Genomic DNA, 17,478 nt, shown 5'->3' with positions numbered 1-17,478 from the left:
CACTCCAAAACCGTCTGGAGTCTACTTAAAATAAAGAAATATTTAGTGATGTTAAAATTAGATCCAAAAAAAATCAAATAAAGGCTATTAATTGTTAATAAATAACTATTCATTATCAATATTATTGATAATTATTTATATTATTAGTTTTCATATTATTCGGTTATTAATATTATTAGTTTCAACATTATTCAGTTATTAATATTATAAATTAAAATATTATGTATTTTTTAAGAATTTTAAATCAAAATGAAAAAAAATGAGTCGAATTGAGTTCTAAGAAGAGTATAAGAACTAAAATAATCGTTTTTATTAAATTCAATTTGAATTTCGCGCCAAAAGTTCTATAATCGTCCGTCCAGATGGCGATAAAACTCACTCACAAACGAAATAAAATGAACAGAGTATAAAGTTAGTTTTTAAATTAAGTTAATTCTATTAAATTAATAAAAAATAGTTGTAAAATTATAATTTGCAAAATTTCATTAAAATTGAATAAGAATTTTTTCATAAATAATCAAATGTTTTTTAAAGAGATTCAATTATTTTCATAAATAATAAAAAAACTTTATAGATTTTCAATTATTTTCATAAATAATAAAACTCATCGCAGAATTTCAATTATTTTTAATACAATTTTAATGAAATTTCTCGAAAAATGTAATTATTCGTAAAAATTTTATTAAAATTCATCAAAGAAATTCAATTATTTTGAAAATCCTTTCTATAATTTATTTATTAGAATTCAAGTATTATTGTCAATACATTTTTAATTAAATTTCTTGAAAGAATTAAATTATTTTCAAAAATTTTAATGAAATTCTTTTTAACAATTCAATTTTTTTTCAAAAATTATTTTTTATAAAATTCTTCGTAGAAATTTCATTAATTTCTATAATTGATCAAAATTCAATTATTTTCAATATCTACTATTTCAATAAAGTTTCACAAAAGAATTCAATTAGGTATTTAAAAAGAAATATTAAAAAATTCGTCTGAAGAATTGAATTATTTTCAAAAGTAATAAAATTCTTCGCAAAAATTTAATTATGGTCAAAAGTTTGAAAAAATTATCGTCAAAATTTCAATTATTTTTATAAATATATTAAAATTTTTCTCCAAAATTCAATTATTTTCAAAAATTTTAATCAAATTCTTTTTAAAAAATTCATTTTTTTTAAATTCTTGTCTATTCAATGATTTTCAATATCTAGTATTTTAATAAAATTTTACAAAATAAATGAATTATTTTAAAAAAATTTTGGTAAAATTCTAAGCAAATTTTTTATTATTTTTATAAATAACAAATATTTCACAGTAATTTAATTATTTACAAATTTTTTATAAATTTCTTTGCAATAATTCCATTATTTTAAAAAATATTCAATTTATTTTTACAGAGATTCAATTATTTTCAAAAATATTAAAGAACTTTTTCAAAAATTATTAAAAATAATAAATTTATGGAAGATGTTTAGTTAAAAACACGAAAAAAAATTCAATTTTGTAAAAGTTAGAAATTATTGGAAAAATTCAATTATTTTCAAAAGTAATAATATTCTTCGCAAAAAATTAAATATTGTTCAAAAGTAATAAAATTCTTCTTAGGGATTCAATTATTTTCATGAATAATGAAACTCATAGAATTTCAATTATTTTTAATACAATTTTAATTGGATTTCTCGAAAAAATGTAATTATTCTTAAAAATTTTATTAAAATTCGTTGATAGAATTCAATTAATTGAAAATTTGTTGATAACGATTCTTTGTGAGAATTAAATTTCAAGAAACATTCAATTATTCAATAAATTAATTATTTTTGTATTTAAATAATTGAATTGTCGTAGAATTTTCTAATTATAATTGATTCAAATATGAAATTCAGTTAAAATTGTAGATAATTGAATTTTGATCTTTGAATGTTTGTAAGAATTTAATTTTTTTTGAAAATTTTAATAAAATTCGTTACAAGAATTCAATTATTTTTAAAAATGTTAAAAAAATTCTTTATATCAATTCAATTATTTTAAAAAGTTTTGATAAAAGCCTCGGGAAAATTTCAATTATTTTCAAAAATCTTCCTCAATTCAATGATTTTTAATATCTATACTATTTTAATAAAATTTTCCAAAGGAATATTTTCAAACACAATTTTCATAAAATTTTTTGAAAAAAATCAATTATTAAAAAAAAAATTAGGAAAATTCTTCTTAAGAATTCAATTATTTTTTAATATTGTAATAAAATTCGGTGCAAGAATTCAATTATTTTTAAAATTTTTTCTTCACATCAATTCAATTATTCTAAAAAGTTATGATAAAAGCCTCGGCAAAATTTCAATTATTTTCTCAAATTTTCCTGCATTTAATGATTTTCAATATCTACTATTTTAATAAAATTTTCCAAAAGAATTCAATTATTTAAAAAAATTTTATTAAAATTTTACGCAAACATTCATTTACTTTTATAAAATGATAAAAATTTAACAAGAATTCAATTATTTACCAATTTTTTCATAATTTCTTCGCAATAATTTCATTATTTTGATAAATAATAAATTTTTTACAAAGATTCAATTATTTTCATAAACAATCAAACTCATTGCTGAATTTCAATTATTTTTAATACAATTTTAATCGAATTTCCCGAAAAATGTAATGAGTCTTAAAAATTTTATTAATTTCGTCAAAAGAATTCAATTATTTAAAAATTTGTTGAGAGCGATTCTTTATTGGAATTGAATTTTAAGAAACATTCAATTATTAAAAAAATTACTTATTTTTGTATTTTAATAATTGAATTGTCGTAGAATTTTCTAATTATAATTGATTCAAATATGAATTTCAGATAAAATTGTAGATAATTGAATTTTGATCTTTGAATGTGTTTGAATTTTTCATACTTTTAACTAAAAGTTGTGTAGATTTAATTTTTTTGAAAAAGTTGAATTGAATTTTTTTTTAAATTATTTGAAGTTTTTATTTTCTAATATTTGATTGAAGAATTTCCGAATACGATGAAATTTCGTAAAATTGAATTGTAAACAAAGGATTTAAAAATGTCGAAAGAAATATTTTAAAAATTATTAATAATAATTAATAATAATTAATAATAATTAATTTACACTTTATAAAGAAGAATTTTAGTTCAAAATTTTGGAAAACAATAATTGAATTAAAATGATGAAAGTAATTTTAAATAAGTTACAGTAACAATATTGTTATAATATAAAATAATTATTTTATCAGTCGGGCATTTTTAATTTTATTATAAAACATGAAGATATCGATCACTTCGAGTCAAAGACTCGGAGTTATCGATATCTTTATGTTTTATAACAATTTTTACAGTAACAACAATAATGTTTAATATTTTTAATTAGATGTTTAATTTCAAAAAGTTTGAATAAAAAATTTTGTAAAATATAAATGTAGTTTTAAAAATCTGGAAAAATTCCATTTTTTAACCTACTGGAAAACCTAGTAAAGTCAGGGAATTTGAAATGAGCAAAAGTGTGTTAACCCTGATAAAATTTTTTAAAATGTTTAAATATTGAAAATTATATTTATTTTTTTTTATTTTAATTATTATTATTAAATTATTATAAGAAATTACTTTTTTTTTTTATTTGAACTAAAAAAATTGACCCAAATTCTTCCAAGTGAATAAAATAAAAAAAATAAAAAGAATCGACTGCCACATATAAATAGGAACAATCGGAACAATCAAACGACATTAGATATAATTTTCTCTCTGATATCTTTTCATCTTTCTGCGTCCGTTGGCATTGAACACATGACCAATCAAAAGAAGATTCTAATTAGCAATATAGACTCTGTAGACAATGGACGGGCAATCCGACAACTTCATCATCATGAGAAGATGACCCTTTTGTCGGACGTTTAAATTATGTAAGTATCCTTGCAGTTCCGTATATCGTTGAGTGAGTCATGCATATCTCAAACGAGTGGCAAAGGTACTTTGACCCTATCCATATCCTTTACATTCACTCTTTTTCATAAAAAAAAAAAAAAAAAAAAAAAAAAAAAAAAAAAAAAAAAATCTCTTAAACTCCCTTCCACCTGACTCGAGGACCCCTTTTCTTCTTTCTCTCTCACTCCCACCCCCCTTTTTTTACCGGTCTTTTAGATTTTACGAGTTTTCCAACTCGGAAAAAATTCACCGAGATGAAGCATTCTAATGAAACTCTGTTATTGCAGTGTGGTGTAAAATAAAGTGAAACTGTTATATCCTCGAGAAAATTCTGATTTTTATCGAGTTCTTCAAGATTTTTACATTCATAACTGTATTAAGTTTTTATACATATCAATTTCTTCTTTTTTCTTTTATTTTTTCTGCAATTTCTCTTTATCATGATGGTTATTCTAATTTATCGTTAACTATTTAATTCTAATTAAGTAATTACTTTAATTATTTATTTAAGTTCATTAATATTTCCCACGTCGAAAAAATTCCATGGAGTTTCCATGGAAATTCTGACAGTTTTTTATTTTAAAAATATTTTTAAAGCAAACGTTAAATTATTTTCATATGTAATAAAAATTTTTTTCTCGATATTCAATTATTTTCCTTGAATAATAAAAATCATAATAGAATTTAAATTATTTTTCAATACACTTTTAATCAAATTTCGCCAAAAATGTAATTATTCTTGCAAATATTAAAATTCGTCGAAAAAATTCAACTATTTAAAAATTTGTTGATAAAATTCTTTATGAGGATACAATTTTGAAAAACATTCATTTATTCAATAAATTATTTATTTTTGTATTTTATTTGTATTTAAATAGTTGAATTCTCGTAGAATTTTCTAATATGTATTTCTAATATGTATTGAAAATAATTGAATTCCTGTGAAGAATTTGATTATTTTCAAAGATTTTTCCCAATAATTTTTAATATCTACTATTTATATAAAATTTTTAAAAAAATTTTTTTAATTTTAAAAAGATTCATAAAATCTTTTTAATAAAAAATTTTCATAAAATTCTACGCAAACCTTTAATTATTTTTATTAATTCTGTAGAATTAATTTTTTTTTAAAAAGTTTAATTGAATTTTATTTTTGCAATTATTTCAATTATCTTGAATTCTTTTTTTAATTCTTCACAGTTATTCAATTGTTTTCCAAAATGATAAAATTTTTCACTAAAATTTAATTCTTTAAAAAGAATAAAATAAATAACTTTTCAGAAATTCAATTATTTTTTTTAAAAAATTGATAAATTCTTGAATTCTTTACAGAATTTTAATTATTTAAAAAAAAATTTCATAAAATTCTTCACAAGAATTCAATTATTTTCCCAAATAATAAAATTTTCCACGCGACTTCAATTATTTTTAAAAAAATCCAATAAAATTCTTTTCAGAAATTCAATTTTATTTTTTTAAAAATTAATAAATTCTTGAATTCTTTACAGGATTTCAATTATTTAAAAAAATGTCATAAAATTCTTCACAAGAATTCAATTATTTTCCCAAATAATAAAATTTTCCACGCGACTTCAATTATTTTTAAAAAAATCCAATAAAATTCTTTTCAGAAATTCAATTATTTTTTTAAAAATTTATAAATTCTTGAATTCCTTACAGAATTTCTATTATTGAAAAAAAAATTTCATAAAATTCTTTTGTTTATATTAAATTTTAATTTGATTTTTTGATAATAATTGAATTCTTGTAAATAATTCACTGAAAAAATTACGAACAGAAAATTTCGTAAAATTTTATTCGAAATAATAAAGTATGGAAAAAAATTATTTTAATTTCTTTGAGAATTTTCAAGTTCTTAAAGAATTTTAACTGCTAATTTTAAAAAAATAATTGATTTAAACTGGATTTTACAAAGACTTATAACTGTATTTATTATTCGTTTTTTTATTTCAATTCAATTTGAATTTCGCGCCAAAAGTTCTGTAATCGTCCGTCCAGGTGGCGATAAATCTCGCTCACAAACGAAATGAATTGGACAAGTTATAAAAATAATTGAATTGCTAAGTTTACAGATTGGTTTTAAATGATTTTAAATTTGATTTTTTTTAAATAATTGAATTTTTGTATATAATTTATTAAAAAAATTTACAAACGATTGAAAAATTTTTTGTGAAAATTTTGTGCAAAATAATTCAGTATTTTGAAAACTTTTCTAAACTTTTTTGTCAATTAGCAAGTTTTCTAAAATATTGTCACTGCAAATTTTGAAAAACAATTGAAAATTTTGTTTAAAATTTTGTTCAAATTAATTCAGTTTTTATAAAATTTTCTCAATGTTTTTGAAAATTGTCAAGTTTTAAAATATTGTTACTGCAAGTCTTGCAAAATAATTGAAACGAATTGAATTTTTTTCAATGAATAACAAAGAATTGCGCAAATTAAACTTTTTACAATATTTGCTTTTTTTAATTTAGTTTGAATTTCGCGCCAAAAGTTCTGTAACCGCCCGTCTAGGTGGCGATAAAACTCTCTCACAAACGAAATGAATTGGATGCAATTTAAGAATTATTAAGTTGTTAATATTATAGTTTGGTTTCTAATTAAATTATTCGTGTAAAATAAAAATATAAAAATCATACAAATAATAATATTAATGGTAAATATAAATATAAATAAAAATAAATAATGAATAAATATTAGGTATATTAATATATTAATACAATTATAATAATCTCTATCAATAAAACACAAATAATAAAAAATACAGTATTATATAAAGTACAAAATAATTATAATAATCAGTTTCGGACAAGATCAAAAATCGAAAGAATATAAAATCGATTGTTGTCGAGGTTTAAGTTTCACATTTTTTTTTTTATGAGAAGGTGGAAAGTGGATTTTTTTTCAGTATAACCCTAAAAATTGAATTATTTTGATCATATTTATATGGTGGTGGGATTTGATGTAATATCCTGTCAAGAGAAATATGAATTTTCCCTTCGATATACTTATATGGTGCGTGTTTGTGTATGTATACATATATGAATCAAACATGACGAAAACGAACTTGAACACATTTCTTATCAGTAATTTTTTTTACGTACGAGGGCTTCTACTTCTCGTCGACACTTTTTTTTCAAACACCCACGTTCACTAGATCCTTCAGACAGCAGATAAAAAACCTTATAGGATATATATGAGAAATGTCTTGATGTCCTCGAAGGAAAAATTTGTTAAGATTGCTTTTTAAAAAAACAGTTACATTTTTTTTCTCAACACTTTTGAATGTAATTCAGTGTGGAAAAAAACGATTGGCTGAATGATTGGGACAATTTCAGGTCAATATTTACTCTTCTTTTTTATTTACCTACTTTATTTTTTATTTCTTGTTTAATTAATTTAATTTATTTAGTTTTTTATTTATTTTAATTTGGTAGTTTTTTTTAATTTAAGTAGGGGAACATAGTCTAGGTCGGCCACCTTTTTGACTTTTGTTTATAACTTTTTTTTAAAAATGAATTTGGACAATTGAAGTATATGGTTGGAAAGTTCTGTTTAATAGGAACATTTTTTCTGTACAAAGTAAATTGACAGGTTTAAAAATGAAAAAGTTATAAAGATTAAAAAAAAAAAAAATTTGTAGTCCAGGTTGGCCATTACAGTCAAGGTCGGCCATGTTTAAAATTCAAAGGGCATTAATCTTTAAAAAATAAAATAACATGTTTGGAGTTACGGAAAATTGATTCTTTATTGTTTACAGTTTGTAACTTAATGAAATAACAAAATAATAACAATAAACAATATAAAAAAATAAATATAAATAAAAAAAAGTTTTGCACTAAAATATTAATAAAATTAAATAAAAATATTAATAAGATGATCAATTATATTATGAGTTATACAGAATTGCAGTTTTTGCAAATGAAGTAGCTCGTCCTCAACTTTGCGCATTTTAAACACATAGTGGCCGACCTTGACAGTAAGTAGCATTACCGAATTGTTGTAACCATAAAGAAATACGTTTCGGGATTCGATTTTTTACTTTGTTTTTCTTTCAACCATGAGTCCCACAAATTTTCTGCATACTTGCCTTGACGATTCAATTTGTTTTTTATCTTTTATTAATGGTTTTTCACATTATGCACAAAACTTTTTTTGAGCTTTTTTTGTACCGACGTCACAGAAAACACAATTTTCGATTTTCCGAAAATGTAATTGAACAAAAAGTTAGGTTTCACTAAGACAAGCTTCGACAAAAATGCGCGTAGGTGGCGCTAGTGAACTTGACAAAAAAACGCGAGTGGCCTACCTAGACAGTAGGCCAACCTTGACTACATTCCCCTATTTTATTTATTTTATTTTCAATTTCTATTTATTTATTTTTTTTATTTTCTTTATTTTTTCTATTTTCTCTATTTTTTCTATTTTCTCTATTTTTTCTACTTTCTTTATATTTTCTCTATTTTCTTTATTTTTTTTAGTTTCTCTATTTTTTCTATTTTCTCTATTTTTTCTTGTTTCTCTATTTTTTCTATTTTCTCTATTTTTTCTACTTTCTCTATATTTTCTCTATTTTTTCTAGTTTCTCTATTTTTTCTATTTTCTATATTTTTTCCATTTTCTCTATTTTTTCTAGTTTCTCTATTTTCTCTAGTTCCTCTATTTTTTATATTTTCTCTATTTTTTTCCATTTTTATTTTTTATTTATTTTTTCTATTTTTATTTATTTTTAATTTTTATTTATTTCATGTTATTTAAATATTGAAAATTACTGATTATTTATTTAAAGAATATTTAACTTTCGACCCAAAAATTAAATTTACTTTGAAAATTTCTTTCGCATTTTTCTGAAAGATTTAAATTTCGCGCCATTATTATTTCTTCAGCGTCCCGTCAGATGGCGAATATTTCTCTCACAAACGAGATGAATCGGACCAGTGACTGACTGTTCGAAACTAATATTAGAAATAATGTTATTATTAATTAATATTTAAATAGAAATTAAATTTCTAATTTTAATAATAGGAAAATAGTTCAAAAATTATTAAATTCGTTTAAAAATAACAATTGATAAAATTAATAAAAGTTTAATTAAAGTGTCGAATTTTTTTTTTACAGATTCGGTGGTTAATGTCTGATGGCGCGCGCTGGCACTCAACGCTGGAGGAATCCTGCTCCAGAGTGAGTAGAATTGTCACTTAAATAATTAACACTCGATTAATTATGTCCCCTGCAATGAATAATTAACTTGACCGTAATCTTATTCTATTTTTTACGAGAGGTTAAATAATTTAAAGGAAAATACGAAAAATACGACGAAGGAAAATAATAACAGTAAAAGTGATTACAAACTCTAATTAAACTCTATTTTAATTAATTAATTAAATTAATAATTTTTATTAATAGTTAATATAAAATAGAAAATAAAATAAATAAAATTTATAAATAAAAGTAAAATATAAATAAATATAAATAGAGAAAATAAAATAAATAAAATAAAAAACAAGTTGAAATTAATTACAAACAATATTAACAACAATAGAAATAATAATAACAACAATAACTATTGTTATTACTATTTTTTATTAATATCATTATTGTTATTATATTTTTCTGTTATTATTATTATTATTATTATTATTATTATTATTATTATTATTATTATTTTATAGCTATTTATTATTTAAAAATAATATTTGCTACAATAATAAGCAATAAATATAAAAATTCTTTATTTTAAATTGCGATTTAAACAATTAACAAATATAATCGGTATTTTTATTTTAGCAAAAAATAATTTTTGTCTAATAAAAAAACTACAGTTTGTAATTTTTTTGTGTACGTAGAAAAAAAAACTTGAATGTATGAATTAAAATATACTCTGTAGTCGCGAAAAGAAAACAAAGAATTTTCAACAATCACTCTTGTAAAAGTTTTTTGTTTTGTTGTATAAGCTTTTTTTTTGCGTTTTTGCTTTATATAACAAGTGACTTGCAACTCAAAGTTTCAAGTACTATTATATACGATCTTCTTTACGTTTTGAATAAAACACGGAGAATTTTTTTTCAACCTTCTCGAATAACAATAAGTATATTGGTTTTAGAGCAACAGAAATTTAAAATCAAATTTTAATTTTAAATTTCAAAAATTGGGAAATTTTTCATTTTTTATTTAGAAGCAATTTATTTTTCTTCTTTTTATTAGTGTTAGACAAAAATAATAATATTATAAATAATGAAAGAAATTAAATAATTGCTTTCAATTCAATGATTTTCAATATTTACTATTTTAATAAAATTTTCCACAATAATTCAATTATTTATAAAAAAAAATATTGATAAATTCTACGTAAGCATTTGATTATTTTCATAAATATTAAAAATTTCATTTGAATTCAATTGTTTTCAAATTTTTATATAAATCAAGTATTTTTATAAATAATATAAATTTTTTTCGGGGATTTAATTATTTTCGTAAATAAGAAACTTCTTTTGAGGAATTCAATTATTTTTATAAATAATAAAATTTTTACATGAATTTAATTATTTTAAAATACAATTTTCATAAAATTTTTCGAAAAAATCAATTATTTAAAATGATTTTTATAAAATTCTTCACTAGAATTTAATTATTGAAAAAAATATTAATAAAATTCTTCATAAAAATTCCATTACTTTTTAAAATTTGAATAAAATTCTTGATATCAATTCAATTATTTTTGAAAATTTGAATAAAATTCGTTGCAAGAAATCAATTATTTTTAAAAATTTTAATAAAATTCTTGATATCAATTCAATTATTTTAAAAAATTTTGATACAAGCCTCGGCGAAATTTCAATTATTTTCAAAATTTTGCTTCAATTCAATGATTTTCAATATCTACTATTTTAATAACAAGAATATTTTCAAACACAATTTTCATAACGTTTTTCGAAAAAAATCAATTATTTAAAATAAAAATGTGTAAATTCTTCGTAAGAAGTCAATTATTTTTGAAACTTTTAATAAAATTTGTTTCAAGGATTCAATTATTTTTGAAAATTTTAATAAAATTCTTGATATCAATTCAATTTTTTAAAAAAGTTTTGATAAGAACGTCGGCAAAATTTCAATTATTTTCTCAAATTTTCCTGAATTCAATGATTTTCAATATCTACTATTTTAATAAAATTTTCCAAAAGAATTTAATTATTTAAAACAATATTATTAAAATTTTACGCAAACATTCAATTATTTTCATAAAATAATAAAAATTTAACAAGAATTCAATTATTTACAAATTCTACTTCCTGACAGAGGAAGTATTTTATTAATTTCTTCGCAATAATTTCATTATTTTGATAAATAATACATTTTTTACAAAGATTCAATTATTTTCATAAATAATCAAATTTTTAACAGGGATTCAATTATTTTCATAAAAAATAAAACTCATTGCAGAATTTCAATTACTTTTAATACAATTTTTAAATTTTTAATCCAATTCCTCGAAATATGTAATTATTCTTCAAAATTTTATTAAAATTCGTCGAATGAATTTAATTATTCAATTATTTTTTAATTATGTAGAAATTTTCTAATATAATTCTTTATGAGAATTCAATTATAAGAAATAATCTATTATTCTACAAATTATTTATGTTTGTATTTAAATAATTGAATTCTCGTAGTTCTAATAAAAATTTATATAAGAATTGAATTTCAGTTCAAAATTTTAGATAATAATTAATAATAATTGAATATTAAAAGAATTATAGTATGAATTTTCAGAAATAATTGAATTTTGAAAAAGTTTCAAATTAAAATTGTTGAAAAATTTGAATTTTTCTTACTTTTAACTAACAATTCTGTAGAAATAATTTTTTTTGAAAAAGTCTTATTGAATTTTTTTTTTTTTTTTGAAATTATTTCAAGTTTTTATTTTCTAATTTTTTTTTTCTAATTATTTTCAAAAATTTTTCTGAATTTATTGATTTTTAATATCTACTGTTTTAATAAAATTTTTCAAAAGAATTCAATGATTTAAAAAAAATTTTTTAATTCTTCGCAAGCATTTCATTATTTTCATAAAATAATAAAACTCATCTCAGACTTTCAATTGAGGGGCTGCCCAGTGAGAAATTGCCAATAGACTTTAATCGGTCCAATATCGGTCCAATATTGGTTGCCGTGCTGGGCGCCGATTGACTCCCAATATTGGACCAATATGGGCTGATGCTTGGGATGTAACGGCATCGCCAATCATCGGTTGTCAATATTGGTCCAATATTGGCCGAATATTGGCAACCAAGAGAAAAAAATTTTTTTAAATAAATTTTTTTTAATTAAATAATAATAATAAAAAATTAATGTTTATAATTTTTGTTTAATATATTTATTTGTTTAATTATTTATTTTTAATAATTCATGTAAATAATAAATAATTTATTATTTATAAATTATAATTATTTAAAAATGCAGCAGCTATTAGAAAATAGCATTCTGCAAAAAAAATTCTATCATTGAAAAATCAATGATAGGCGAGAGAAATCCGCGTCTTTAAATAGATTCGCAGATGATAGACAAGAGATATCCGCGTCATTAAACGGATTCGCAGATATACTCTGGTCCAGTGCTGCCAGACCAGGAAAATCAAAATTCTTCAAACTTCTAAAACTTTTCTTCAAAAATCTTCAAAACCTTATGAAAAAAATCTTCAAAAAAATCTCCAAATTTTAAAAAACTTAGAATCAAGAATATTATGAAATTATATAATTATTATAACTAATATTTGATCTGAAAGGTTTTGCATTAGATCATAGAATATGTTTCAACCAAACAAAATTTATTCTCTGATGGTAAATTGTATTCTGCTGCAAGAGACTGTTCTTACGTATATCAGGGTGAGATACCATGTGAGCAGAATACGTCTACCGAAAACAGAAAATCATGAGAGTGAAAAGAACAACAATATCTACCTATCTTTTTTGCACTCATGGTTTTCTGCTTTCGGTGGTGCAAATATAGCGAACATATCTCTCTCACATTTATGCATTTACGGTTTAGTCACAAAACACTACCAAATGGTAACAATTTACATTCATCTCTCACCATTCTAGTGTTATTTAAAAAAGAAATTAATAAAACTTACTTCTTAAAAAAAAATCTTCAAATTTTAAAAAAATTTCTTCAAATTCTTCAAATTTCTCAAAACTACAAATTATTCTTCAAATTTGAAGAAAAATCTCCCAATCTGGCAGCACTGCTCTGGTCTTGCGACGAATCTCTCGATACTTATATACACTGGAGTCGCCGTGTCAGTTGCGAGAACGGTTACAGCGTCCCTCTTGCGGCAGAGATAAGAATTGTCACGTAAACTGCGGGTATAATAAGGCCGTCGGTAAAGCGATTTAGCAGTTTACGTGACAATTCTTATCTCTGCCGCAAGAGGGACGCTGTAACCGTTCTCGCAACTGACACGGCGACTCCAGTGTATATAAGTATCGAGAGATTCGTCGCGAGACCAGAGTATATCTGCGAATCCGTTTAATGACGCGGATATCTCTTGTCTATCATCTGCGAATCTATTTAAAGACGCGGATTTCTCTCGCCTATCATTGATTTTTCAATGATAGAATTTTTTTGCAGAATGCTATTTTCTAATAGCTGCTGCATTTTTAAATAATTATAATTTATAAATAATAAGTTATTTATTATTTACATGAATTATTAAAAATAAATAATTAAACAAATAAATATATTAAACAAAAATTATAAACATTAATTTTTTATTATTATTTAATTAAAAAAAATTTATTTAAAAAAATTTTTTTCTCTTGGTTGCCAATATTCGGCCAATATTGACAACCGATGATTGGCGATGCCGTTACATCCCAAGCATCAGCCCATATTGGTCCAATATTGGGAGCCTTTATTGGACCGATGATCGGTCTCTTGGCTCCCAATATTGGACCGATATTGGACCGGTGAGAAATTTCTCACTGGGTGGATGCTATAATGTGTTACGCGCCATGTTAAGTGAATGGCGCGTAACACATTATAGCATCCAGCCCCTCAATTATTTACAAATTTTTTATAAATCATTTTCATAAATGATAAAATTTTTCAAAGGAATTCAATTACTTTCATAAATGATAAAATTTTTTAAAAGGAATTCAATTATTTTCATAAATAATAAAATTCTTTTTAGGAATTCAATTATTTTTATAAATAATGAAAGTCATCGCTAGAATTTCAATTATTTTTAATAGAATTTGAATCAAATTTCTCGAAAAATATAATTATTCTTAAAAGTTTTATTAAAATTCGTCAAGAGAATTCAATTATTTATAAATTTGTTGCTAAAATTCTTTATGAGAATTCAATTTTGAGAAACATTATTTAATTATTCAATAAATTATTTATTTTTGTATTTAAATAATAAATTGATCAGAATATTCTTTAGATTCAGGGAAAAATGGAAAATTTTGTCTGGAAATTAGGGAAAAGTCAGGGAAAAGCAAAATTAAATTTTTTTGGTAGCCCTGAGTATACATAATATATTTTTTATTTTATATAATAATATTTATTTTTTTTTGTTATTATATTTTCTTTGTAGAAACATTTTTCTATTGAAGATATCATTTTCTTATTGAAGACATCTGATTGAAGATATTTTTTTTTGTCTCGAGTAATGGAATTTTTTTTCTTTGGTTGCTTTTTCCTTTTTTTTTTTGCCTTATGGAAAAGGGTAACCCCTCTCTATATTATCTCTTTCTCGAGAAGATAAGATCTTTTTCTCATCGAAACTACATAATGATGTTCTCCATCTTAAAATTTATCAAGGATAAAAGAAGAAGAAGAAGAAGAAGAGTTGGGGGGAGAGGGAGGAAGAATTATCCCTTACTTTCTTCTTGTGATTTTTCCATTTCTCTTTCTCCTTCGATCTATATCTCTAAAAAAAACTCCTTTCGATTTTTTTTTACTCTTCAATTTTTTGTCTTTTCATTGAAAAGCATATAGTCTCGAAGTAAAGCATTCATGATCAAAGAATGTCTCGATTGGATGCTCTGTCCTTTCGATGATGAATAATCGAGAAGCCTCACGTTGTCACTGCTCTTCTAAGAATCTCCAACCATAAGCACTTTTCCTGGTTTTCCGGTACTCAAACTGATATCGATCACAAACCATCTGACTCGATGCACTTTTCGCTTATAAATGTTTCAGGGATAATCATTTAAAATTCATACATATAAGAGAAGATATTTTTTTTTTGCCTTTTTTGTCTTTTTTACTTTTGATAAGCTGTCACTTCTTTTGCCTTGTTTTCACCCCTGATTTTCCATTTTATTCGAAATTTTGTTTCCAATAAAATTAAAAGACGAAAGAAAAGAAAAATTTTTAAATAAACATTCTAATTTTGCAACTCGAAGAGAAATAATTTGATCCGAGATTGAAATGACGAAAAATTTGAAATTGAAATTTGAGATTGAAATTCGAAAAAATAATTAAATTCCTTAAAACGATTCAATTATTTTCAAAAAACAAATATTCGAAATTCAATTATTTTCAATGTCTAGTATTTTCATAAAATTTCGCAAAAGAATTCAATTATTTAAAAAAGAAAATTGATAAAAAAGATTCAAATTCAATTATTTTCATAAATAATAAAATTTCCACAGGAATTCAATTAATTTAGAAAAGCATTTTCAAAAAAAAATTCGAAAAAATGAAATAAATCAATTATTTAACAAAATTTTTATACAATTCAATAATAATAATAATAATAATAATAATAATAATTCAATTACTTTCACTAATAATAACAATTTTCATGGAAATACAATTTAAAAAAAAAATTTTGGATAAAATACAAAGTAAGAATTCAATTATTTTCATAAATAATGCAACTCATCGAAGAATTTCAATTATTTTTAATAATTATTGGTAAAATTCAATTATTTTCACAAATAAAGTTTTCCAGAAGAATTCAATTCTTTAAAATAAAATTTTAAATATCTTTATAAACAATAAAATTCTTCTCCAAAATTCTTTGCAGAAATTCAATTATTTTTAAAAATTCTAACAAAATCGTTCGCGAGAATTCAATTATTTTCAAAAATAATAAAATTCTTTGCAGAATTTCAATTATTTTTAAAAATTCTAACAAAATCGTTCGCGAGAATACAATTATTTTCAAAAATAATAAAATTCTTTGTAGAAATTCAATTATTTTCAAAAATAATAAAATTCTTTGCAGAAATTCAATTATTTTGATAAATAATATAAAATTTTTACATGAATTTAATTATATTCAAATACAATTTTCATAAAATTTTTCGAAAAAAAGCAATTATTTAAAATGATTTTTATAAAATTCTTCGCCAGAATTCAATTATTTTTAAAAAATTAAGAAAATTCGTTGCAAGAATTAAATTATTTTTAAAAATTTTAATAAAATTCTTCATATCAATATTCAATTATTTTAAAAAGCTTTGATAAAATAAAATTCTCTGCAAAATTTCAATTATTTTCGAAAATTTTTCTGAATTCAATGATTTTCAATAATCTATAATTTTATAATAAAATTTTTCAAAAGATTTCAATTATTTGAAAAAATTGTTTGTAAAATTTAAAGCAAACATTTAATTATTTTCATAAATAATACAAAATTGACAGGAATTCAATTATTTACAAATTTATTTTTCAAATTTCTTCGCAATAATTTAATTATTTTCATAAATAATAAAACTCATCGCAGAATTTCAATTATTTTTTTAATACAATTTTACAGGAATTGATAAAAAAAATGTAATTATTCTTAAATATTTAATTTCACATCATCAAGAAAATCAATTATTTAAAAACATTTTTTTTCAAATTTGGAAGAATTCAAGTATTTTCAAAAATATTAAAATTTATCACAGGAATTCAATTATTTTAAATACAATTTTAATTAAATTTATTTTTAAATAATTCAATTATTTTTTTAGATTTTAATAAAATTCTTCCCAAGAATTCAATTATTGAAAATACAATTTTCATAATATTTATTATATTTCGAAAAACTTAATTATTTAAAACAATGTTTATAAAATTCTTATGAAGAATTCAATTATTTTTAAAAATAACAAAATTTTTCAGAGCAATTCAATTCTATTTAAACATTTTTTGCAATAATTCAAATATTTCCATAAATAATAAAATTCTTAATTTAAATTATTGTTAAAATTTTAATTTCAATTCCTCGAAAAAATCAATTATTTAAATAAATGTTTTTTTAGAATTCTTCGGAAGAATTCAATTATTTACAACAATATTAGAATTTTTCAGAGGAATTCAATTATTTTCAAATATTTTGATAAAATTGTTTGAAAGAAATCAATTTTTTTAAATACAATTTAAATTAAATTTTTTTGAAATATTTCTATTATTCTGTTAAATTTTATAACAATTCTTCCTAAGAATTCAATTATTTAGATAAATAATTCTTCGAAAGAATTCAATTATATTTCAATAAATAACAAAATTATTCTCGAAAATTC

General features: G+C 21.2%; 1 protein-coding gene across 3 annotated transcripts in view; it reads left to right on the top strand.

The window, feature by feature from the left end:
- LOC122500363 overlaps nucleotides 1–17,478 on the top strand; it is a 524,819-nt gene that overhangs the window by 271,861 nt on the left and 235,480 nt on the right. For all 3 annotated transcript variants that reach the window (XM_043609264.1, XM_043609265.1, XM_043609263.1), the window contains one exon: nucleotides 9,074–9,136. In XM_043609264.1, the coding sequence (XP_043465199.1) occupies nucleotides 9,093–9,136 (44 nt within the window). In that variant the 5' untranslated portion in view covers nucleotides 9,074–9,092. The remainder of the gene's footprint in view (nucleotides 1–9,073; nucleotides 9,137–17,478) is intronic.

This window comes from Leptopilina heterotoma, unplaced genomic scaffold (assembly GCF_015476425.1).
Source record: "Leptopilina heterotoma isolate Lh14 unplaced genomic scaffold, ASM1547642v1 Lhet_183, whole genome shotgun sequence".
NCBI classification, from domain to species: Eukaryota; Metazoa; Arthropoda; class Insecta; order Hymenoptera; family Figitidae; genus Leptopilina; species Leptopilina heterotoma.
The sequence above is the reverse complement of the archived record's forward strand: the minus strand, read 5'-3'. Positions and strand labels throughout refer to the sequence as shown.